This window comes from Brienomyrus brachyistius, chromosome 4 (assembly GCF_023856365.1).
Source record: "Brienomyrus brachyistius isolate T26 chromosome 4, BBRACH_0.4, whole genome shotgun sequence".
Taxonomy (NCBI): Eukaryota; Metazoa; Chordata; class Actinopteri; order Osteoglossiformes; family Mormyridae; genus Brienomyrus; species Brienomyrus brachyistius.
In genome coordinates this window covers 1092595-1117074 of record NC_064536.1, presented here as the reverse complement: position 1 = coordinate 1117074, position 24480 = coordinate 1092595, and the positions used below count along the sequence as shown (strand labels likewise).

Below are 24480 nucleotides of genomic sequence, written 5' to 3'. Positions count from 1 at the left end.
ACGTGTTGCTCATACTGTACTTGTGTGCTCAACAGTCTTAAAATTCCCCGCTGTTTTTGTAATGTCTACCCAGAGAAATCTTAAGTTACATGAATGAGGTCTTCTTTTGCTCTGCTACATTTTATTCTGAAACATAAATCCGAAGACTGTTTTTCTCTGATCTCAGGTTGTTTGTTATATCTGTGGAGTATTTTGAAACCCGTCTTGGATGGGTCCTTTCATTCCGCGATGGTTTCCACTTCTGGCTTCATGATCGGCAGCCGATCTCCATAGTCGCTGTTCCGGGCGCAGCGGTACACGTCTCTGTTTAGGCGGGGGGGGGGGGGGGGGGGGGGGGCGAAGACGTGAGTGTGTGGAGGAGAAGAAAGCCAGGTACTGTCCCAGGCTACTGGGGCTGGGGAGGGGCTTACCTGCCGTGCCGGCTGGGGGTGACGACGACCCTCCTCAGCTCTCCGTCGGCACAGCAGAGCTGGCAGTGGACGTGACGGGGCCTCCGCAACACCGGCCCCGTCAGCCGGGCCCACTCCGGCCCTGCATTCTCAACTTCCGGCTCCTGCCGGGTCATGACCAGGTAACTGAACCGCTCCACCTCGTGTTCACGGTTCTGTGTAACAGCACCAGAGGGCTTTTTCACCAAGTCTGTCTGCATTCTGACATTGCATTCATGCTAATTTCCTCCAACCGATCGCCCAATCATATTGCGAAGGGTAGGCGGGTTTCTCTTACCTCCGGAAGTGGCAGAGGGCAGAAGGGCTGGGGGTAATTACAGGGCACTTGGGGTTGTTGTGCCAGCTTGGGGCAGGGTAACTGGTGTGCACACTGACCACACATATCAAAGAAGGAAAATGAGTAGATTACCTGTTAGCTTTGAGAGAGACCTAGTGTAGCTTGGTAGTGTAAAAATCTATTTATTCATCTTAACATTCAGAACTTTGTCCAAGAACTATACGGTATTAATTGAAAATGATACAAGAGATACAAACACTCTCACTAAATAACAGAAATGCGAAATGAAACGCACCGGGGCGAACACCAAAGGACGCCTGCGGTCCGTCGCTTTCTCTTCCCCCTGTTTGTTAAACGATTATACATTCAGCAATACAAATGAAATTTGAAGGCATATTCCAGACCCGAGAGAGTTAACAAATAAAAGCATTTGAAACCAGAGTGTGGTTACCTGCTGTGCGTGTTTGTCTGTGAGCGTGCGTATGTCACCCACCTTCAGTACCGTGTCCCTTCTCTGTGTGTGTTTGTTTGTGAGCGTGCGTGTGTCACCAACCTTCAGTACCGTGTCCCTTCTCTGTGTGTTTGTCTGTGAGCGTGTGTGTGTCACCCACCTTCAGTACCGTGTCCCTTCTCTGTGTGTGTTTGTCTGTGAGCGTGCGTGTGTCACCCACCTTCAGTACCGTGTCCCTTCTCTGTGTGTGCGTCTGTGAGCGTGCGTGTGTCACCAACCTTCAGTACCGTGTCCCTTCTCTGTGTGTGTGCGTCTGTCAGCGTGCGTGTGTCACCCACCTTCAGTACCGTGTCCCTTCTCTGTGTGTGTTTGTCTGTGAGCGTGCGTGTGTCACCCACCTTCAGTACCGTGTCCCTTCTCTGTGTGTGTTTGTCTGTCAGCGTGCGTGTGTCACCCACCTTCAGTACCGTGTCCCTTCTCTGTGTGTGTTTGTCTGTGAGCGTGCGTGTGTCACCAACCTTCAGTACCGTGTCCCTTCTCTGTGTGTGTGCGTCTGTGAGCGTGTGTGTGTCACCAACCTTCAGTACCGTGTCCCTTCTCTGTGTGTGTGCGTCTGTGAGCGTGCGTGTGTCACCCACCTTCAGTACCGTGTCTCTGGCCTCCATCAGGATCTGATGACCTTCCTTAGTCCCGTTTTCCACCAGGACCTGAAGAACATTTAAGAGTTGGACAAAAAAAAATAGACATTCATATAACAATGCAAAATTCTTTATGCAATACTTTAGTTGTATTACAAAAACATTTTCCTCCTTTCTCACAGTGTTTTTACCACAGCGCTTGTAAATGCTAAATTTTAACTTATGTCTGTGTATGCTTACAAACCCATTACTTTATATTTGCAAGTGATTTACAAGTTGTCTTACAAATGCCAGGAGCAAGATATGATTATATTACATTTAAATTTTTTGTGAAGAAATATTCCTTTTATCCATCCATCCATCCATCATCTCCCGCTTGATCCGAGGTTGGATCAACTGTTGTGCACACTAGTGTAACTTGATAGTGTAAAAATCTTTTTACTCATCTTAACATTCTCTTAACAGCAAATTATTAGTAATTTTATTAATAATTAAAGTGCAGATCTTAACTAATGAAATTGGATACAGTTATATTCCGTTGTTTCCCCATAACTTTTCCTGAATAACAGATCTCCATTGTGAGATGCATATATTCCGGAATAAAAGGAAAATCTAATTGTCCCTGACTAGCATTATGGCTTTGGAATGGATATGTTACTGACCAAATAGGAATGAGTCTTCCTCCATAGCGTCAGAACCGTCTCTGTTCTCTCCTGCTTGGAGGGAAGCTCCGACAGACCAAACGCGCTGGTCACCAGGTCAAACTGCACCTGGAGGCGAGATGCAGAACAGCAGCTGCGTGCAACCTAGTCGTGTTGTACAGATGCCATTCAGCCACCAGGGGGGGGAGGTGGGCGCACCTTGGGGGAGACTGGAAGGAACTGTCGAAAGTAGACCTGTTTGATCAATGGGTCCTCCTTGTCACTACCACCTATGCAGAGAGAAAAATCACTGTCAGTGTTACGCATCACAAATCATTTGGCCTCATAGTATCAATTTTCAAAAGGATCAAAGAAAAAATTCTGTTTTGTTGCATAAGAATCCTGCAGGGTCTCAGGAAGGTTGTCAGAGCCTTCAAATGGCTCTTGATTAGCCTAAAAGGGAGGAGGAACGTGTGTGTGGTGTGTGTACCTCGGAGTAGTCGCTCAGCCAGTGTGTTCATGGCCTTGGAACTGTCCACACACACGCTCTCTTTCAGAGAGTCGCCCCAAGTCGTACGTGCCGCCCTGACCGGTGGAGTTGGATGAAGAACAAAAGGGATCAAGCCAGACCTCATCAGCACCCATCCCTGCTCCCATCAGCACCTCTGACCTGCTAGCACTACAGTACCTGTCTGCACAATCTGCGCAAGACAGCTTTGTGCAGGAGGCCGTCACATGGCGTGACATGCATCCAGGCCATTCGTGGCAACAGTTTGATAACAGAGACAATCCATTATCCTACAATCGCATACATTCGAGTTCAAAATATGCACCTGCTATGAAATTATATTAACTCAAATCATCGTGCGTGAGATTTCGTCTTGGTGAATATATATGACGGCACTGCCACTGCGCCGGTTATGCAATATCTAAATGCGACGGCTGGTGTTAAAAATGATAAACTAAATGACTGATTATTCTTCTTACCAAACCACGGTTCCGAGACCAGAACCGAAGTCCAGAAGAGAAAAAGGGGAGAATGTGGGGTCTCGCTTCTTTATCTAGGGACGGGAAGACAACAGGAGAGACTATGAGACGTCCCTCCCAACCCACGTAAAACTTTACATAGTGATTCCTATGACTTCTTATACGGTGTCCTCACCTCATTCAATGCTCTCCTCACTGCCGCATAGCCTGCTGCCAAGCGAGCGGCCAGGTACACCACACACAGTTCATCATCATACCTGACAGGGAGAGACAAGACACCAGGGAGCAAAGGATGCACACTGAGCAATGATGCAGCAAAACGCAGTGCTATTAAAATAATACTCTGAGAGTGTGAGCAAAGCAGGCCCACCCAGGAGGAGTGCGGCTTAGTGGGCTAAGCCTCTGAGCCTGTGAGCGGAAGGTCGCTGGCCTCAGCGGAACCGTCATGCCTGTGGGCCTTTGATCAAGGCCCTTAACCCCCAGCTCCAGGGACGCCACCAGAAGTGGCCGCCTTTCGCTGTTAAACCTGCTCTCACTTATGAATGTCTGTGTATCACGGAAAGCAAGATGGGGTAGGCAAAAAAGAGAATTTCCACACGGGGATCAATTAAGTGTCATTATTATTAGAGTAAACAATGCTTTTGCGCAGGACCCAAGTTAGAACGATATAAAGTGGAATATTTGCAGAGGCTGTGCAGCAAAGATCAGGGGTGTGAGAAGCATTTTGAATGTGGGGGGGGCACACCGGCATAAAACTAATATTTAATGTTAAATGTGGGGGGGATATGTTCTGCATATGTGGGGGGTTAGTGCTGCAGGGGGACACGCGGCTACCTCAGTGGAGTCCAGTGGTACGTTGTTTTTTTCAGAGCTGATAATACCTTCTTCCGAATGTGCATTTCTGCCAGATGACTGTCTGTGTCTGTCACACACAAGCAGACAAAGTACTTTCAGAGAGTCGTGGCACATGCTCATATTTACAGTCATGATTATTTGTACTTAAGGGACACTTTTATCATAAGTGACGTACAATACAAGGGAGGGCGAACAGCACATCACAAACATACGGCAGGCAAGGAGTCAGTGAGGCATAAGGGCAGTTATCTGAGCTCCCAGAAAAATGCCCAGGTACAGGTGTAGGCAGTATTTGGAGCAGGAGCTACGCAACAACTCAACACCGTGTTAAACTGGAGTCCTGCCACTTCCAGCACTCCGCTCACCTGCTCTGCTTTCCATCTCCTGCTCCCAGAGGGCTTTCTCCATAGCGAGGGCCCTTTCCCTAAGCTTCTCTTCATCCACGGGCCTCTTCCGGCTCCACAGGAAGTTGCTGAGTCTGCGTGCCTGCTCGGTAAGATCCCTCAGTGCTGCCCCTGTTGGACAGAAGGACCCATTGCAAGAGCGACTCATATGTGCTGGCACCCCCTTGGCACTGTCTGCCAGGGACGGATTACAGACCGGGCCAGCGGGGCCGCTGCCCAGGGGCCCTTGAGGTGTCGGGGGCCCGTGGGGCCCCTAGCCCAAAACAATTTGCAACGCTTATCAACAATGTATTTTCATTTGTCTATTTTAGAGGGCCTACATTCTTTGATCCTCTGCCTACAAGGGCCCTTGAATTGTGGTGGTTGTGGTGGTGGTGCTGGTGGTGGTGGTGGTGGTGGTGGGGGGGGGGGGGCCCTCGCGAACGTTTTGCCCAGGGGCCACACAACCCATAATCCGTCCCTGCTGTCTGCTGCATATCCATGTCCAGGTGCCATGCACATGAAGGGTGTCCAATCGCCGCCTTGAATGCTACACCCCATGATGTGTGTGTGAAATTTGCAAGTTCTCCTGTTTCCTCCTTGTCCAATAGGCCCTGTACAGTAACCCTTTCAGTGACTCCCCTGCCTTTACTTTGGATAGGCTTTGGGCTACTTCAATTTTAGTTCAAATGCAAGAACATCTTAAACTGGATTTGAGAAAGCACTTCTTTACACAGCGTGTAGTTAGAGTATGGAATAGTCTTCCTGTTAGTGTAGCGCAAGCTAAAACGTTGGGTTCCTTTAAAACAGAGCTAGATAAGATTTTAACAACTTCTCCCAAGCAAGCGTGATGTGCTGAATGGCCTCCTCTCATTTATAACTTCCTATCTTCTTATTTTTGCACAACCCTGTGCTGGAAGATGTTGAAAAATAGATGGATGGATGGATGGATGGATGGTTGGAAGTTTTGGATATAAAACAAATATAAAATTAGGTTTTAGAAATCTGCAGCCACATAGCTAATGAACAGGGTTATCACCCCTGGCACAGCAATAATTAATCACATAACATTTTTTCTTTACATGGTGACAGCATCAAAAATCTATCTGGTTTAGACTGCAGATCCTCCGAATGTCAGTTAATGTCCCTGTGGCAGAGGGGCAGGATACAAGTCCCTCACCATGTACGATGGACAGCGCCCCCTTCTGTAGCTCCTCCGGAAGGTGCACTGTCTTCAGGGCTGTCACGCCCGGGTGCTTTCTGTGAGGGGCGCCCTTCAAGAAGCCGGCCAGTGCTTGTACATTAGCCACGGTGCTGTAGCCCTGCTGAAGAAATGAATCGAGTAGCTGCCGTTTTAGGACACTTACGAACATGTGCATGTATCAGGGATATCAAATATGCCACATCTCTGAGCTGACTTTAAAAATAGCTGTTTACTAGGATAGAAGGTCCACTATTCTGGATTTTTTGCCATGCATGATAACAGATTAAAAATTGCTACTAACATTCAATAGGTCTCGAATCAAAGTAAAAAGTCAGTGAAATAATGATCTATATGGAACATTTATACGAATCGTATTAGTTACACAACTAGTAGGTAGTAGTCTCAAGCATAATGTAATTTACAATGTAATGTAACAACTGATATGAATTAATACTGAGATCTGTATTAATTAATATTTTCAATATAATTCAATTATTTTATATACATATTTACATTATCCTAATATATTCATTCATCATCATAAACTTTTAAATGGTTAACCTGAATTTTGCGCCTAAAAGTAGATACAACCAATCCCCGTAGTTCAATGTGCATAAATTACCATAAACCGTACCGTTCGTTGTTTTACACTGAATCTTTTTGCGTTTCGCGGCTTTTGGATAATTTTTTGCTTTGCTAGTCATTGTCGGGCGAATGTCCAACATTAACTCTCTATATTTAATTCAACAGAAATAAAACTACACATATTTTTACAAACCATGTTAGACAACATACAAGTGAATTGAGTGGTATATAACAGAAACTCAAGCACTGCCCAAATAGGAGCGGAAGGAAGCTCACTGTAGAGGTCACGTGCTGAGTGCTCAGTCACTCGCCCAATCACCTCGGGGAAGGTCTGAGACAAGAGCCAATCGCTGCCCTAGCAGGGCATCGCCCGATTCGGGTGAGCGAGCGCACAGAAATCATGGGTTGTTACGACCTTAGCAGGAGAAGCCGTCCGGCACAATATCCGTGCGCACGGTGGATGCGGTCTCGGCAACTTGGAATCACTCGCGGCTGGCGCATGAGTGCGATGTGTGAGCTGGAGTACATCTCCAGAACCCAATTCAGACTACTCTCCTTCCACTCCTTTTATGTTCCCAATTCATTTTTTCATGTTATACACATAGACATCGAAACGTGAGGCTAACACAGGGCTACCTATAACCAAACTAGACTTATGGTTAGAATGCTACAAGCGTTCTTCTTTACTCACTTTGTATGTCGTCCTCAAAGGAATCATAGATAGATATTGGATTGACGCTGTAACCAAAACTGACTGTTGACTGATGCTGTTGCCAAGATTCCAAAGTGCTGCCATGTTTTCATTGGATGCTCAAACTAAGATTCACATTTGGAGCAAGGAAAAACCATGTGTCCACAACCAGAAGTTGGTCCGTCGACGAAAACAATCCGACTTCATACAGTCTTACCGACAAAGTATTATTTGGTAACATAGTAATGTAAACACACCGATGAGCACGTGATTTTAAATAGTTTATGTACGCTACATCTTAACTTCCTTATAATAGTTTTTCTCCTGCTTAACATTTAAATTTTGCATTCTATTGTTCTACTCCGTAGCTCTACGGCATATATCTTTTATCTTTTCTGGCCGATCGTGATTTGTGTTGGGTTCATAATTCATATCTATTTGTGTATTTGTCCCCCTACAACATTACAAAGAAAAAAAATCCGATGACCGTCTCAATGACCGTCCGATGACCTTTGTTGACCAATAAAACAGCCCCGGAACCACAATACTGACATTTTTCCTGTCCGAACCTAAACAAAAGCTGCTCCCGATCACCACCAATCGTGTTCGAGACTTCCGGCTTGTGTAGCAACGAACTTTCTTAAGTTATACAAATGATGTTACAGTAAAATCCACATTTCACTATATTCAGACTACAAACAAAATACCATCTATATAGTTTTAATTAGACTTGTTAAATTGATCGAATAGTCATATAACGTATGATAGCTGTTCGTCGGGAAATGAGACGTACAAGAAGCTCCTGCAAGAAAACCGAAGCAATCACAAAAAATGAAGAAAATAACTCAGGTATTTGCGTTTTTACTTTATTAGTAAAGCAAGAGATTGGTTGCGTTTATTTATATACGTACTGCCGTCGATTTCTGTATAACGTGACGATTCACAGAAATTCTACACTTTTGAGTTTTGTATTTTGTTATTTTACAGTTACTTTTTTTTATTTACTTCCGTAATTAAAGTTAGGGGACTGCTGCAGCCATTACATCTCATTAAAAGTTGTCCATGCTGTGTTCTATATATTTTCTTTTTTGTATATTGTACCTTTTTTGCATTTTTTGTATTGGAATTGAGATTTTTAGCACACGAGCAGCTTCCCTGATAGGGTCTGGATAACTGAGTATAGAAAACTAATGAATGGGTGGTATGCAAACTGTGATTTTTGTTTAAGTTCTCAAATATGACATATTAGTTTATATGTATTTTAAATGAATATTTGCTTGGGGAAACATTTTTAATAGACTTAGGACTTTATCGTCATTGAGAATTAAGGAGAATTTAATTCTGTCATTTTTCTATAAAAACAGTTCTTAGGAGGTTTCAGTGGCATATACACCTTGCTAATTCTCTTTTGGGATCTGATGATACAGACTCTGCCCAGGTTAAAGGGGAGGATGAGGAGGAACCAGTTGTCAAGAAGAAGTCGATCAGGGTGAGGAAACAGAAGCAAATCAAAGAGGAACCCTGTGAGGGAGTTGAAAAAAAAGGTGAATGGTCTTGAGTGTTGAGCGTTTTCTTCTAGTGAAGGCACACAGAATGCGATATGTGGCAGTCCATACATTACCATGCCCGTGAGCTTTCTGAGAGAGTAAATAGTAGTTCGTACAAATATGATCAAGATATGAGAAAATGTGATTAAGATCGCTGATAGCCATTTGTATGTAAGGACATTGTAATGGCAATGGGTGCCGGCACTTCTTTGTTGACTCTTAGTTAATAGAAAATGTCTCATATTTTTCAGAAGTCGTTAAGACTGTGGTGATGAAGGGGAGAGCTCCGGTCGACTCAGAATGTACTGCCAAACTCGGCAAGGTGATTTAATGCCTTACCAGCTGCCCCATCTGATCTCTTTTGTTTGATTTGCTTGTATTCGGAATTATGTTCAGTATGTTCGCTCATGATTGGCTCCAGTCAGCTGAAATATGATTCGGTCTTGTTCAGTCATTTAATTTGATTGGTTTTAATTCTTTCATTATTATTGATTCAGTGTGTAGAACACGATGGAGAGATTTGTTCACATAGATACTTGGTGTATGGTTTTGCTGATTTGCAGATGTCCTGACTTTTTTTAATACAAATAATAGGTGACTGGTATCTTCATTAACAAGCTTTTAGGAACGTTATCCAAGATGAGGCAAAATGCAGTACATTTAAGCCTGGTATGTGCCCCCCCCCCCCCCCCCCCACCACCATTTTAATTCCTCTTTTTATTTATGTATGTTTTAGGCTCACGTTTACAGCAGTGGTGATGATGTTTACGATGTTATGCTTAACCAGGTAAAATTTATAGATTTAATACATTTTTCTAGAGATGCTTGCCTGGATTATGTAGAACTCATGTGACCCATCCCCTAACATGTCCATGTGGTTTTGCATTGCAGACCAACCTTCAGTTTAATAATAACAAGTACTACCTGATTCAGCTTCTGAAGGATGACAGCAGTGACAGCTACAGCGTGTGGATGCGTTGGGGGAGAGGTTGGCCAGCCTGTGTTCCACCACCAGCCCTAATGCCAGGGGTCTCAAACTACCAAGACAGTTTCATATAGCCCATGACATTTTTTTATTTTGCTATTTAATCTGGTCTTTACTTTGTACTATTGAATTTTTCCTTTAATTGATCAGGGAGATGTTTTTTATGGGTAAGCAGAATGGAAACATAAAATAGGTCATTTTATGGTTTCTCCTAACTCAGACAACTGGTCGTCGTAACCATTAATTGGTTACAATATACTGATAAAACCACATCTTGACATATTTATGTGTTCTTACCGAACTATTTTGTCCATATTCTAATGTGGCTGATGCTAAGATGGCCTTCTACAAGGCAACACTGGAAATCTCTGCACAGGTTCCTCACAAACACCATAACATCTTTTCATCATTACTTGACTCGCTAACTCCTCCTTCTCCATCCTCCCTGACCACTGAAGACTTCCCTAACTTCCTCGAGGAGAAGATTGATCAAATCTGTCAGACTTTCTCTCCCACCTATACACTACACATTAAGGATTCCCCTTCCCCTTTACTGGCTCGATTTTCCAGTCTAGCAATAGAAGAGATCCTGCCAGTCATCTCATCATGCAATTCTTCCACCTGCCCACTGGATGCAGTCCCTTCCACAATGCTTCAGACAGTCTCTCAAGACCTTCTCCCCTTCACTACTATCATTAATATCTCCATAACATCTGGTCATCTACCAACGGCATTCAAAAAAAGCCAGGGTTATTCCCATCCTGAAGAAACCCACTCTGAATCCTTCAGTCATTATCAGCTACTGATCGGAATCACTTCTCTCTTTTATTTCAAAATATCCTTGAATGCGCAGTTTATAATCAGCTGTCTCTATCTCTCTCAGAACAACCTCCATGACCATAACCAATCTGGCTTCAAAGTGGCACATTCCACATAGACTGCCCTCTTGGCTGTCACTGAGAAGCTACATGCTGCCAGAGCAACTGAACTGTCAGCTGTCCTCATCTTCCTTGAAATTCAGCAGCGTTTGACACAATCAACCATTCGACTCTCCTGTCCGTCCTTATGAATCTTGGAATCCATGGCTCAGCATGACAATGGTTTGCTTCTTACCTAGAAGGTCAGACATATGAAGTGACATGGAGGGGATCCACATCTACTCCACACCGACTCTCCACTGGCGTCCCTCAGGGCTCAGTTCTTGGTCCTCTTCTGTTCTCCCTCTGTACTAGAACTCTTGGCGAGGTCATATCCTCAAATAGGTTCTCTTATCTCTGCTATGCATACGGCACCCAACTCATCCTCTCCTTTCCTCCCTCTGACACTCAAGTCTCCACTTGAAACTCTGCATGTCTGGCAGACATCTCATCATGGATGACAACTCATCAGCTGAAACTCAACCCCAGCAAACCTGAACTGCTGTTCATCACAGCTGATCCATCCCTAAACCAGGATCTCGTGATCTCCCTGGACAACTCTCTGATTCATCCTTTGGTCACTGCTCATATCCTCGGGGTAACTATGGACAGTCACGTGTCCTTTTCCTCTCACATCGCTGATCTTTCTCGTTCATATTGATTTCTCCTCTTTAGCGTCAGATGGGTTCATTTATTTCTTTCCACACTGGCCACTCAAGTACTTGTTCAGTCCCTTGTCATCTTGAGACTAGACTACTGTAACTCGCTCCTAGGACGTCTGCCTCTGAGCACCATTCGTCCTCTGCAGCTGATCCAGAATTCAAATGCTTGACTCATTTTCAACCTTCCCAAGCTTGTCCACACAGCACCATTTTTTACACTTCCTCCACTGGCTTCCATCATCAGATATAAAACACTGATCAAGATCTTATAACTCTCTGCACTGCACCATGTTCTCTCTGATCCTCCAGCACCGCTCAACTGGTCCCACCATCTCTCAAGGCGCAAGGAAGATATGCATCAGAGTCATTGAGTGTCTTCAAATGACAACTAAAAACCTACCTCTCTTGGAAGTACTTGGATTAGCCCTTCCAGGATTATGCTCTTATTTTTTTTTTTTTTAAAAAGAATTGTATTACTTGCCAATAGAGTTTTTTAGAGTGATAGTAATCTTAGCCAGGTTGTATTGAACCAGTATCAGAATGTATGAAATGAAAAGTTGATAGGGAACACTGATGGTTTAATGAAAGGTGGTCAACTGATTCAACTAGTTTCATTAAATTTAACTACCACAGTTACCTGCCTGATCTGCAGAGAGAAGTTTTAAAGGAATATAACCTCGAGTGACAATCTGCTAAACACACTGAGCATTATGTAAGAGACGTATGGGAAGAGAGGGAGAGACGGGTTACTCAGAGTCAGAGAGGACAGTCTGCGCAGCAAAAACGTTTCCAGAGAGCAAAAGGAGAGTGTGAGGCAGCAGTTGGGGCTAGTTCTGTGTTGAGCAAATTAATTGCGGAAGCCAGGAAACTGAAAGCCTGCATGATGCAGGTCACTAAGAAGATCCTGCCCCGAGAAGCTGGCATTGTTTCAAAATGTGAGCTTGACTGCAGATACTTTGGCAGAGAGGATTAATGAGTTATCAGATGGTATTTTTTGTTGTGTGATTTCTCACATGCCCCCCTTGGGGGAAAAGCACACAGCCGGTGGCCCCCAGCTAATTCAGTTTGAGACTCTTTTTTTTATTTCTGCCTTCTCATTATTCCTGTTCTGCTCCCCCCCCCCCCCCCCCCCCCCGCCAGTTGGGAAGGTCGGACAGCACACTTTAATGTCCTTTGGTGGAGACCTCGGCAAAGCCATGGGCACCTTCAAACAAAAGTACTTTTTTTTTTTTTGTTAATTAATGGTATGGTTTGTAATGCGTTTGTCAGTAAGGTCGATGGTTTATGTGGGTTTGCGGTCCCCTGCTTCAGGTTCTTTGACAAGACGAAGAACTGCTGGGATGACCGGGCATCCTTTCAGAAAGTGGCCGGGAAGTACGACCTGGTCTACATGGACTACATGGCCAGTAGCAAGGCAGGCAGACGTCTGTTCCCCTTCACACACCACCTCCCGCCAATAAAGTCCATTGCAGGCTCTCACCTGTTATCTGCTACTTTGTAGCGTTTGTGTTACTGTAGTGTTTGTTCTGCAATCAGACTGCCACAGCCCATCCAGATAGCTGCCACCAGACGCCTGACTAACACTGCGAAAACAGCATATTACACTGCTCCTTAAATCACTGCACTGGCTTCCTGTGTGTCACAGGGTTGATTTAGAAATATAATCATTTGTTTAGAAAGCACTAAATGGCCTCGGGCCTAAATACATTTCTGACTTACTTGAACATTATAAAGCATCCAGACCCTGGTGGCTATCTGGGAAAGGCTGAATTCCTGAAGACCTGAGGTCTCTTAACACTGTCAGGGCTTAAAGCATTACTGTTTGCCGCAGTTTTTCCATAAATTAAATCAGTTAAGTCATACACTGTACCTATAATGTAACTTCTTTTTAGTTTTTAAATATTCATTTGACTTCACTTTTAGGGTTTTGTTTTTGTTGTCTTTTAAATGTGATTTTGAATGTATCTCTTTGCCTCTGTGATACACTTTGTATCGCCTTGTGTCTGAATTGTGCTACATAAATAAACTTGCCTAGCCTAGCCTTCACCACCCTTATATCTAGCTACTTATTGTTCTGTACCTTATTCTTTCCTCTCCCACCCCAGGACGACGAGCAAAAGAGCCAGGGGACTCAGGAGGTGGCCCTGCCCCAGAAACAGGCCTGCCAGCTCGACAGCCAAGTGCAGTCCCTCCTACAGCTGATCTGTGACATCAAGGCCATGGAGGAGAGTGTCCTGGAGATGAAGTTCGACACTAAGAAGGCCCCTTTGGGTCCGTGGTCGCCTGGCGTTGGTTCTGTACCCTCAAAGTCTGGCTCTTTTTCCAACCTGTTTACATTCACCTACGGGCTGCTGTTCCAGGCCTTGCAGGTTCCTCCATGTGTTCGGCTTTAGTCTGTGTATGTGGGGGTTTGGGACAAACTAGTGAACGCAGGTTGCTGTTGCTTGTTGGTGTTGCAGGTAAGCTGACGGTAGAGCAAATCAAGGCAGGGTATCAGTCTTTGAAGAGGATCGAGGAGTGCCTGAAGAAAAAGGGCAGCAGCAAGGAGTTGCTGGAGGCCTGCAACCAGTTCTACACCCGCATCCCACACGATTTTGGGTAAGAAAGACACTCAATTTAGACTGGGAAAGGCTCGTCACATATCCAGAGTGAGCATGCTCAGCCTGGGCTAGGGCTGATTCCAGATGTTCACTCCATGCTCAGCCTGGGCTAGGGCTGATTCCAGATGTTCACTCCATGCTCAGCCTGGGCTAGGGCTGATTCCAGATGTTCACTCCATGCTCAGCCTGGGCTAGGGCTGATTCCAGATGTTCACCCCATGCTCAGCCTGGGCTAGGGCTGATTCCAGATGTTCACCCCATGCTCAGCCTGGGCTAGGGCTGATTCCAGATGTTCACCCCATGCTCAGCCTGGGCTAGGGCTGATTCCAGATGTTCACCCCATGCTCAGCCTGGGCTAGGGCTGATTCCAGATGTTCACCCCATGCTCAGCCTGGGCTAGGGCTGATTCCAGATGTTCACCCCATGCTCAGCCTGGGCTAGGGCTGATTCCAGATGTTCACCCCATGCTCAGCCTGGACTAGGGCTGTTCCCAGATGTTCACCTTGTGCTCAGCCTGGGCTAGGGCTGCTTCCAGATGTTCGCTTCATGCTATGCCTGATAATAATTGTCGACTTGAAGTCCTTCAGCTGTAAGATCTCTTTGACAGAGATCTGTGAGCCCTAACCAGTCTGAATGTTGACTGGAGTCCTGTCATTAGTTTTAATGGGCAGTAACCATCCTGACTGCGCTGTTGCTTCTCCATCCTTGTGTCTCAGTCTTCGCACGCCGCCACTGATTCGGACAGAGGAGGAGCTGAAGGAGAAGATCACCTTGTTGGAGGTAAGACAGTGACACGAAGGGGGGGTGCTGTCGCTGTTCACAGTGATGGCCGATTCTCCTGTGTACCTGATTATGCAACGGTGCTCTTTGGCTGTGTTCACACTACCAGACTAAAGTGACTCAAATCTGAATTTTTGCCTGAATGTGACTCAGGTCAGATTTTTCCCAGAGCAGTGTCGCAGTCTTCCCTTATCAAATTTGAGTCGCTTTCATATGTGGTCTTAGATCAGATGTGTATCCAGTTCGGCGCCATGCGACATGTGAACGATCAGATCGGAGATTATGTGGTCTGTTTGCCTGCACGTTCGCACTGAGCATTTTCTTGTTGTTAGTGATGCAGATGACTCATCCAAAACTGTATCGATGTGCAAAAGCGAACCATTCACAATCGGCCATTCGCAATCGGCCATTCACAGAACAGGTCAGATACAGGTCACTTGCAATTATGAATGTGAACCATCAAGATCAGAAATTAAAAAAAATCAGAATTGGACAGTGAAGTTCCTATATTGAACGTATCCTTTGTGCAAAATTTCCCCATGTGCATCTTGAGCGATTGGTCCCTCTCAGCGGGTTGATCCAGTGTTTACTGACAGGCCCTCAGCGATATAGAGATAGCAGTGAAGATGGTGCAATCCAGTATGGACAGCACAGAGCACCCGCTGGACCGACAGTACCGCTCCCTGCGCTGCCAGCTGAAGCCGCTGTCACCCAAAAGCCGCGAGTACAAGGTGTGTGCGTGCGCATGTGTGTATTCCCCAATGTGTGTCTCTGCCCCTTCTCCCACCTTTCTGCGGTTTCCCAGCATGCCTCTGTCTCCACCCCCTTCCTCCGCAGGTGATAGAGCAATACCTGCAGTCCACGCACGCCATAACCCATACTGACTACACCATGACAGTGCTGGACATCTTCGCAGTGGAGCGTGAGGGGGAGAGTGAACGCTTCACTGCAGAGCTGCATAACCGGTATGTGCATCTCACTATTTGGGTCGATTCCAGTCAATTTCAACACTCTTGAACTACTGAAAATTATTTTGCCTATTGAAGTATCTTGTTGATCATTATTCAGTATAAAAAACCCAACTAGCTGCGTAACAGTTTTTTTTTTTTTTTTTACATCTTTGAGGTGCTGTTTTCTGATCAAATTCTAGTTGATCCAGTGGACTCTGGCCATCGCTCTGTTTTACACAGGGTCAGTTTAGAGCAGTGTTTCCTAGCTCGTTCCTTGGGGACTCACAGACAGTGACAGTCCGTGTTTTTGCTCCCTCCCAGCTCCCGGTAGAGCAAAAACATGTTTTTGTGGGTCCCCAAGGACCGGATTGGGAAACAGTGACCCTGTTCTCGTCATTATCCCCCTTCCTGTCCCTATCTTACTGGCTGTAAGCAAACTGCCTGTTTGGTTAGAGGATGCTCTGTGTTGACTCTCCCATTCCTTCTAGGATGTTGCTGTGGCATGGTTCCCGGCTCTCAAACTGGGTGGGAATCCTGAGCCACGGCCTGCGAGTGGCCCCCGTAGAGGCCCCTGTCACTGGATACATGGTGAGCCAACAGAGGGCCAGCTTAGATACCATCGTCAGCCATACTTGCCACCTGTCTTCTTTATAATACACATCAGACCTGTTGATATTCTCATAGCGTTTCATGTAGAGCTTTTGTCAACCCGATCCTCAGAGACCCCCAGACAGTCCACGTTTTAGCCAAAAATGTGGACTGTCTGTCAGGGAGTTGGGAGGGAGCAAAAACATGGACTGTCTGGTAGGGAGCAAAAACATGGACTGTCTGGTAGGGAGCAAAAACATGGACTATCTATAGGTCCCCAAGAACCGGATTGGCAAACACTGATGTAGAGGATCTGTGTCTCTCTCCTCTCTCTCTCGTCTTCCCCTCTTTCCTCTTCCCTCCAGTTCGGAAAGGGTATCTACTTTGCAGACATGTCATCAAAAAGCGCCAACTACTGCTTCACCAACCAGAAGAACAATACGGGTCTTCTCCTGCTCAGTGAGGTGCGGTTCAGTGTCTCAGTTCTAGGCCTTTGCTAGGAGCCTGCGCTCTGCTATTATAACCATATATTAAACATACACCTAGATGTAAATTAGCCTCTGCTGCCCACTGACTTCTTTTTGACGTTTGCTGTGAACAGGTCGCCCTGGGTGACAGTAACGAGCTGCTGGCGGCGGATTACGAGGCGTCCTGCTTGCCTGCGGGGAAACACAGCACCAAGGGCCTGGGTCAGACCATCCCCGACCCGAGAAACGCAGTCACACTGTGAGTTTGTGGCCAGGCCAGTCCAGTCCATTTATAACTATGAGACCAGAGCTAAAACACTGATAAAGATTAAGATGGGGTGGTTAGTAGCTCAGTGGGCTAAGCCTCTGTGCCTGTGATCAGAAGGTTGTTGGTTTGAGCCCCAGTCACATGTCCCTGGGGCCTTTAGCAAGGCCCTTAACCCCCAAACTTGCTCTCACCTGTATGTGACTGTGTTTGTCTCAGGGAGAGTAGGATGGGGTAGGTGAAAAGAGGTCAGTAATGCATCGTTCCTCCTCATTATTTAAAGGGACAGTTCACCCCAAAATCAAAAAATATATTTTTCAAATAGCCTGTAGTCTATTCATCTATGTTGTTCTGCTGGGAGTTGCCTAGTTTTGTAGACAAATGAATGTAATGAGGCTGAATGGTTGACTGAAGTATCAAAAAAATAAACTTGAAATATTCAACAGCAATGTATCTTAACAGGAATCGCGACCTGGATACTGAAGATAATCCACAGAGCTTGTAGTGAGCAGTTTCATGTAGGAACTAATTTCTACCGAACTCCACACACCAACCGTATCACTGCGCAGAAGTTAGAGCCAGAGCGCTCATGCATGAATGCAGCTTTGACCCAAATGAACAGCTTCTCCATCAACTACCAACAATAATAAATAGCAGCTGTGGTGTATGTAGTTCGATAGAAAGAAAATAGTTCCTACATGAAACTGCTCACTACCAGATGTGCATGTGTGTGTGTGTGTGTGTGTGTGTCTGTTTTTGTAATTATTACATAGTGAGGACAAGATTCCTTCACAATGTGATTAAAAACCTGTAATTTCTTACCTTGTGGGGACATTTTTCTGAATCTCAGTAAAAATCTGTGAATGCAATCAAAAAAAAGCTAAAAATGCTTAAAGTCTTATATTTTGTCTGGTTACTTTGGGTTAAGGTTAGGGCTGGGTGGGGGTTAAGATTGTCGCACTATTTACGATCACGATTATATACTATTTACTATATGTGACCCTCCAGCACAAGACCGTACAGAAGTCACATGGCCGTATTTTTAGATACTTTTTGAGGATTTTTTTGTGCTCTTTCATTTGATACCATAATCTTAATTTCTAATATTTGACCCAAGTGTACAGTTTTGTGCCGGAGGGTCACATATTACGATTTAGGTTTTTCCCTTTTACTTGCACAGATGGAAAATAAAGCATCATCTATTTATTTTTTTAGTAAGACAAATACTTAAAGTCGCAGTTGCTCTGTAGTCTAATCGGTGAGCCAGGAGTTGACAGGCCCGGTCCGGCATGTCAGTACCACTGGGCCCCCCTGTCCACCCTGTCCACGTTGCACCACCTACTTCCCAGGCAGGAACATTCATCCCATCCATCCAGTTCCGTTCAGTACGAATGGGCTGTTACATTTGCAGTGATGGTGCGAGCGCCGTTTCACTGCCGTCTCCCTCTCCCCCCCCCCCCCCCCCAGGGATGGCGTCACTGTGCCGATGGGCCCAACAGTGAAGACAGGGGTGGGCCAGGGCAAAGGCTACTCCCTCCTGTACAACGAGTTCATTGTGTACAACCCTGCCCAGTCACGCATGAGGTACCTGCTAAGGGTGCGCTTCAACTACTCCTCATTGTGGTGAAGACGAGGCACAGGAAGTGACATCACTCTCACACACATCGCCCCAAGGAAAGACACTGTGGCTGTAGTTAATGTTTCATTTTGTTTATTTTGTGATCAGCTTTTCCGGTCCACGGTTCCTTTGTTGATACATTTGTGGTAACAGGAAGTTAACGTTTGTGGTAACAGGAAGTTAACATCTTAGTTGACGTATGCAGAATACGAAGGCCTGATGCTTACTTGCCGAATGCTGTTAACAAGTATTGCACCTGCTTTTCAAATTGTTCAGCATTAAAGCAGAGATTTTCATGCTGTGTCTGATGTTCTTTGTGTCTGCACATTTCTGCATGTTTCACTCTGTGCATGCATGCATGTGTGGTCTGCATGCATGCCTAGTTGTTAGAGCTGCCTCCAAACAGAATGAGCAGGTAGAGGAAGACGTTGATGATGTCCAGATAGAGTATGAGAGCAGCGAAGATGTACTCCTCTGGGCTTAGGCCGTATTTCTCTCTGCCCATGACCAGCTGGCAGTCCACAGCCAGGAACTGAGGAAAGGAGGAGAACAAGGCCGATAGCTGGCTAGACTGGACTCACATGTAGAAGGATTCTCTGTGTTGTGCCAGAACAATCATTCTCACGTGACGACCCGGCCCTTTACCCCAACGGCTGTCAATAGCCGAACGGTTAAATATCAGTCAAACGTTGAGGCTTTCCATGCCGGTCTCATTTTAACTGTGGCTGAGAAGCCGATGTTTAACTCACCATGGAGAACAACAGAGCTCCCAGAGAGCCATACACGATCTGCAGGACCGAGGAGTAGAAGAAGATGGAGAAGAAGCCGAACATCAGCAGAGTCGTAGCCAGGACCAGTATCGCTCCGTTGCACAAAGTGAAATCCACGCGAGTCTGAAACGGCAGATTGGCTATTGTGGGTACAGGGGAGAGGTTAGGGGAGAGGGTGGCGGGATGATTACGGATGTGTGACCTGAATGTAAGGTTCAAAATCCTGCCTACAGTACCCTTAGGTGTTTGCCCTGCATAGTTAAACCAGTTTAGTTTACCAGTTTAAACCAGTTTTCAGTTTTGTGAAGCAGGATCCTAGCTGCAGAAGCAGAGGGTACAACATTGGACCCACCTTAGCTGGTATGTCAGGATGTCATGGACGCGCACATACACACTAGGGGTCATTTAGAAATACCAGTTCACCAAATCATATTGTTGGACTGTGAGTGGAAACCCAAGGAATAGTGGGGATAAAAGAACACGGAGTATCTCCGTGTCGTTCTGTGCTGGCAGAAGCTGTGGAGCATACCTGGGCTGAGAAGATGACAATGCTGAAGGACAGGACTAGTGTGGATCCCATGGCAATAATCACGGCCGCTGTGTTGTGGTAGGAGGCCACGGTACCGACCATGTAAGACAGACTCAGAGTGACGACCGCCTGGAAGCACAGGAAGTGACATCACATGCATCATCGTTTATATTTTTAGCTCATGGCCTAGAATAAGCCAGTGTCTTGCTGTGATGCTTGCTTGTGTGAAGCATCATTGTTACTTGTAGGCTGAAAAAAGAGCGTAACCTAACACAATGTTTCCTAACCAGGTCGTCAGGGACCCACAGATGGGAGCCGGGAGTGAGCAAAAATGTGGGCGGTCAGTGGGTCCCCTGGGACTGGGTCAGGAAACATTGACCTAGCAGGCGGTTAGCAGCGTCTTGTGGGCTTAAATGATAGTGTGCTACCTACCAGCCCCAACATATTCCAGGGGTGGCTCCTGCTGAAGGAACTGCAGAGGGCCAGGCAGACAGACACCACCGCAAACACAATGTAGGAGCTCAGGTACACCCAGATGTGACCGCGCACCCAGTCCTGAACTGTTTTGGAGAAGGTGAACACGCACACTATGCTGAAGGTGACCAGCAGCTGCAGGGTTACCACGCAGAACACCTGCGATTGGTGAAGGGAAGAAGCTCCAGTTATTTCAACAGGGCAACCATAGGCAAGTGGTCAAGTAATACTGAGAAATGCAAACAGGAGTGAGCACTTAACGTGAATTTCACAAGTGAGGTTACAGTAAGTGCTGAAAGTATTGTAACAGCAAGGTATTGTGCCAAGGGTGATGTAGGAGGAGGGTTGTGGTTTCCTCAACAATCAGACGCCACTCAGTGAAACGTTAGGCCGGCGCACCTTCCGAATGAAAGCTCTGCGGGTGGTTTTGTCATCGAATGTGGCCAGAATTGTTTCGGACGGCATGCTGGTCACTGCAGGGAAATAGTTTTACCCAGGTAGTTCAGCATGGATGGTTATTATTCCAAATCTTCAAGAAAATTAAGATGGGATAAAACTGGTATTGTTACCTGCAGTCTCAACTGGTAGGTTCTGCTCTTCAGGTTTGGGCCAGTATTCGGGGGGTGGGTCCATGATGAATCCAGGCTCTGGGGGCACTTGGGGAGGGTATGGAGTCATTGGGTAGGGTGGTGGCATGTATGGCGGGGGCTGGTTCTGATGCACCCCATCCTGCGAGCAGGAAGGTTGGACCAGCTCCTCCAACCCAGGATTGTCATATGTCTTAATCCCATCAACGCACTCCTTGGCATCTGCCATTTTCAGCACGAAGAAGGAGCTGAGTTCAAGAGGAAATAAGTAATGATGAAAGCAGGTTATTCAGAGAAATGGAGAACAAGGAAGAGGGCCTGCTGAGGGTTCTCAGGGACCCCAGACAGTTTCTGCCTCCTGGAAGCTGGGGGTACCTAGGAGTTCCCTCTCTACAGGTCCCCAGGGAGAGCAGTGGGTAACACCGTGCTAAGGTGGGAGTTACGTGTGGGGAAGAAGAAAGTCAGCCAGCTGAACATCAATGTAGACCTTTAAAATGCTATATATCCAAATGATATATACGTTATATTTGAAAATGTGGCTTGTGTTATTCACATCAGTATGCAATAATAATTTATTGCAAATGTAATTGTAGCTTCTTTTTTCTTACATTTTTTTTTACCTGGGCGAATGACTGGTTGGACTCTTACCTTCCTTGCACCCCTAGGAGAAAAGCCTGAGTCCCTATGATCAGTGGTATCGTCCGTCCCGCCTACTCAGTCAAAGGACAGCTCCAATATAAGCTATGATTTTTCTATTTTTATTTTTTTCCACGGAAGGGCAGTTTGTGTATTTGTTTTCGGCGAAAGGGCAGACTTTTTAACGCCTGCTGTAATCCAAACGGCAGCACTTTAACTCGGAGCAGGTTTGGCATGAAGCGTAAATTACAGTGACAGTGTACCCCATTTAAAAGTGAGTAACAATTAGTAGTGCCCAAAACTTGGAAGTAAGCCCAAAAACCTCGCTAAACCAGTAAACCCACGTTGCAGTACATCTGTCTGGTTAGGCATTCCGCGTGCATTACCATGGCAGTGTGTCCCATTTAAAAGTGAGCTGCGAATCTGCAAGTATCAAAAAGCATTGCTAAGCTCTGAACTCGCGTTTGTAGGTCACCCTTCTGATCTTCAGGCTTGTTTGTGTTTGTGTTTGAATGGACTGAGCCCCTATTTGTATGGTGTAAAAAAAATTGAATTAGAATTTTTATTCATTCTGTATTTACCAGCTAAAACACTACAGAAAACCACTGTTTTCAGAAAAAGTTGAACAACAGGTGACTCTTCATTTGTATTATGAGCTCTTTGAACCACTAGGTTTACTCGTCAAACCTACTGAATTATTATTTACAGGACAATCTCACTTTATAAAGATGTGTTTCACCTAAGATTTGACCTTAGACCCACATTTTCAAAACTATTACTCATAATTATAAACCCAACGTAATACCTTGACGCATTTTGAGCCTTTTCTTTAGCATCTCCACAGAAATAATTCAAAACAGCTCAGACATGTCATCCTGCTGTCTCAGTTTGTGGAACTTGACTGTCGTCACCGTAATTTTACAGGTAATTAAAGAAACGGTGACTCACCGCTGTCACTCGAAGCTCCAGTCGCACTCAGAAACGTGAGCTCTGTCATCTGAGATAATTGTTCCTCTTGTTGACAGTTATAGGAAGATCACGCTTTGATTGACCAACAGAGGGCTGTCAGTTCAAGCTCTGGGTCGTTTCTGGGAAGCCTCAGCCACATGCAACTATATGCAAAGGATATGATGTCGCAATAAAGGTAATTTGGAGGTTTCTTCCTCCACCATGCAAGGTTGAATTCATAGGCGAATCTAATTCTTCAGGTCCTCAAAAATGAAGTATTATTTCTGATAAAGATGAGCATTCGGAAAATTTAAAACAGATATCAAAGGAAAGTATGCTGAAAATGGTCCTGTGGCAGGCTTGGCTGGTTACATTCAAAATTGGAGCAGTACAATAAAAAAATGTAATAATAATAATATAGTGGCGACATTAAAGTCTGAGAGAAGTACAAACTAACCCGACTTGAACAATATGCTTGCAAAAAAGCAAGCTTCATACTCAAATAAATATTGATGCTATGATGTACACAAAGAAGTAGTTAATAAAGGAGTTCAAGAAGTGAAAGTTTGCCATAAATCAACATGCAAAACGAAAATATTACAATGGATGCAAAGATATAATCCCCAAAGCCAACAAGAAAAATTCCAAACGTACAACAAAAGCATTTCTATATCCCATTTGTAGATATATATATCCACATATTCTACTATTATCCCACAAAGTTGCCCTGACCATAGATATTTAGTGAAAGAATTTCCTGCCGTCTGGCTAACATAAAGTGCGCTGTTGCACATGTATAGCAGCTTCTTTTGTCTCACACTAAATTTTTAAACTGCTGCAAGTGAAAGTGCAACTAAAGAGATTGTGGTTGAAACATGGGGTATGAGGAAATGGGTAAACAAGCTGCAGGCGACGTTTCCCATGACAGTCACAAAAGGTGATTGTGAGCGACGTTCACTCTCAATCAGTGGTTTGGTCTCATTTTCCCCAGGTCATTAAGTCACAATCCAAAATTTGTCATTTTTGAGCCACAGACATATAATGACTGAACAGGGGGTAAAATTTGCCAACTGGGGAGGGGCGAAGTTGGAAAGTCTAACATTAGGAAAGATGGTGTCAACTTATAATTTTTTTTTTCTTCACCACAAGTGCCCCGCAACCCACTGACAATTTTCCCACGATACAGTTTTGGGTCACAGCCCACCGGATGTAACCATGGAATTACTTTGTCTTTTATTGATGTTTTCGTCCTCCTACCTCAGTGTGTTGGGAGGCTCATTGCACCAAACACATATAGCTTTTCATAAGATATTTTAAGATTTCTTTTTCCGGATGAATTCATGATTTACCTCATTTCTCAATTCAGGACTGCACCTGAGCTGCAATAACAATTTAAAAAGCAAATCACTAGTTCATTGCTTCATATGTAAAATGTGGCACATGATCCATATTAATATCCAGCCAAGCGCTCAAACATTCAGGCTTGATGCATCGACCCTCAGGCGCGCTGCAGTTTGGTAAGAGTTCAGCTGATAAAGCAGAACAAGGCTACTTGACTGTATTTCTCTGCGGTCCAAATTACATGCATCGGCGACACAAAACCCATGTTTTATCTTCTTAGCCCGAAGTAAATATCATGGAACCCTATCGATATGCCTTCTTCAGTAGACTTTGCCAACTGGATTTGGCAACTGAGATCTATCCAGGGCTCGAATTACACAGTGGCATTTGGGGGGGGGGGGGGGGGAGGGGGCAAAGATTCTGCTGTGTGCCGTAGCTGCCCAATTCACAGGCACGTGCAGTCAGTAACAGGGTAATTGTCGGGGTTAGCGCCCATTTTACCCTGGCCTTCGTGTCTCCTTCCCGTTTGGCCAGTAGGTGGTGCTGGCCATCCTGTCCTCTTCCTTGTTACTTGCCCTTCATCCAGAGAATGTCTAGTCCCTAATGTCATAGGTCAGTGGGCTGAGCATGTGGCTCGGACTGAGAACCTGTGATG

General features: G+C 45.3%; 3 protein-coding genes across 22 annotated transcripts; 1 reads left to right on the top strand and 2 right to left on the bottom strand.

Annotated features, from left to right (window-relative positions):
* Positions 1-101: 101 nt before the first annotated feature.
* mettl17 (methyltransferase like 17) lies at positions 102-7620 on the bottom strand. Of its 20 annotated transcripts, XM_049011615.1 has the most exons (17): positions 7162-7614; positions 5862-6003; positions 4664-4813; positions 4278-4365; positions 3619-3700; positions 3444-3517; positions 2947-3041; positions 2676-2746; positions 2478-2585; positions 1636-1884; positions 1456-1575; positions 1338-1397; positions 1178-1279; positions 1022-1069; positions 727-819; positions 411-604; positions 102-303 (listed from the first exon to the last, which is right to left on the bottom strand). In XM_049011615.1, exons 1-17 carry the CDS (start codon positions 7264-7266, stop codon positions 219-221), a joined length of 1866 nt encoding a protein of 621 aa, XP_048867572.1. In that variant the 5' UTR covers positions 7267-7614; the 3' UTR covers positions 102-218. The 20 variants fall into 20 exon arrangements, with proteins under 20 accessions (XP_048867572.1, XP_048867573.1, XP_048867574.1 ...); XM_049011616.1 differs by lacking the exon at positions 1178-1279 and having other exon boundaries at positions 5862-6006; positions 7162-7615; XM_049011617.1 differs by lacking the exons at positions 1178-1279; positions 1338-1397 and having other exon boundaries at positions 5862-6006; positions 7162-7613.
* Positions 7621-7725: 105 nt separating this feature from the next.
* On the top strand, positions 7726-18836 carry parp2 (poly (ADP-ribose) polymerase 2). Its single transcript, XM_049011662.1, has 16 exons — positions 7726-8010; positions 8589-8705; positions 8960-9030; positions 9445-9495; positions 9600-9696; positions 12413-12488; positions 12584-12686; positions 13378-13543; positions 13732-13870; positions 14589-14652; positions 15249-15383; positions 15490-15617; positions 16091-16190; positions 16556-16654; positions 16792-16916; positions 18390-18836. Exons 1-16 carry the CDS (start codon positions 7923-7925, stop codon positions 18547-18549), a joined length of 1719 nt encoding a protein of 572 aa, XP_048867619.1. The 5' UTR covers positions 7726-7922; the 3' UTR covers positions 18550-18836.
* Positions 18617-22844, bottom strand: si:ch211-284o19.8 (protein lifeguard 1). Its single transcript, XM_049011744.1, has 7 exons — positions 22485-22844; positions 20883-21148; positions 20713-20786; positions 20272-20472; positions 19840-19968; positions 19290-19433; positions 18617-19072 (listed from the first exon to the last, which is right to left on the bottom strand). The coding sequence occupies exons 2-7, from the start codon at positions 21127-21129 to the stop codon at positions 18920-18922; spliced, it is 948 nt and encodes a 315-aa protein (XP_048867701.1). The 5' UTR covers positions 21130-21148; positions 22485-22844; the 3' UTR covers positions 18617-18919.
* Between the last annotated feature and the right edge of the window lie 1636 nt (positions 22845-24480).

Excerpts from the sequence above, each read along its gene's own strand:
- si:ch211-284o19.8 (XM_049011744.1), bottom strand. The coding sequence starts at position 21,129 with ATGGCAGATGCCAAGGAGTGCGTTGATGGGATTAAGACATATGACAAT. Across the intron at positions 20,473-20,712 it reads GCAGAGCTTTCATTCGGAAG|GTGTTCTGCGTGGTAACCCT; the intron begins GTGCGCCGGCCT and ends CACCAATCGCAG. Across the intron at positions 19,073-19,289 it reads GAGCTCTGTTGTTCTCCATG|TTCCTGGCTGTGGACTGCCA; the intron begins GTGAGTTAAACA and ends TCCTTTCCTCAG.
- mettl17 (XM_049011615.1), bottom strand. The coding sequence starts at position 7,266 with ATGGCAGCACTTTGGAATCTTGGCAACAGCATCAGTCAACAGTCAGTT. Across the intron at positions 4,814-5,861 it reads GGCGCTGTCCATCGTACATG|GGGCAGCACTGAGGGATCTT; the intron begins GTGAGGGACTTG and ends TCTGTCCAACAG. Across the intron at positions 1,070-1,177 it reads CAGACAAACACGCACAGCAG|GGGGAAGAGAAAGCGACGGA; the intron begins GTAACCACACTC and ends TTTAACAAACAG.
- parp2 (XM_049011662.1), top strand. The coding sequence starts at position 7,923 with ATGATAGCTGTTCGTCGGGAAATGAGACGTACAAGAAGCTCCTGCAAG. Across the intron at positions 9,697-12,412 it reads GTGGATGCGTTGGGGGAGAG|TTGGGAAGGTCGGACAGCAC; the intron begins GTTGGCCAGCCT and ends CCCCCCCGCCAG. Across the intron at positions 15,384-15,489 it reads CCAAAAGCCGCGAGTACAAG|GTGATAGAGCAATACCTGCA; the intron begins GTGTGTGCGTGC and ends CTTCCTCCGCAG.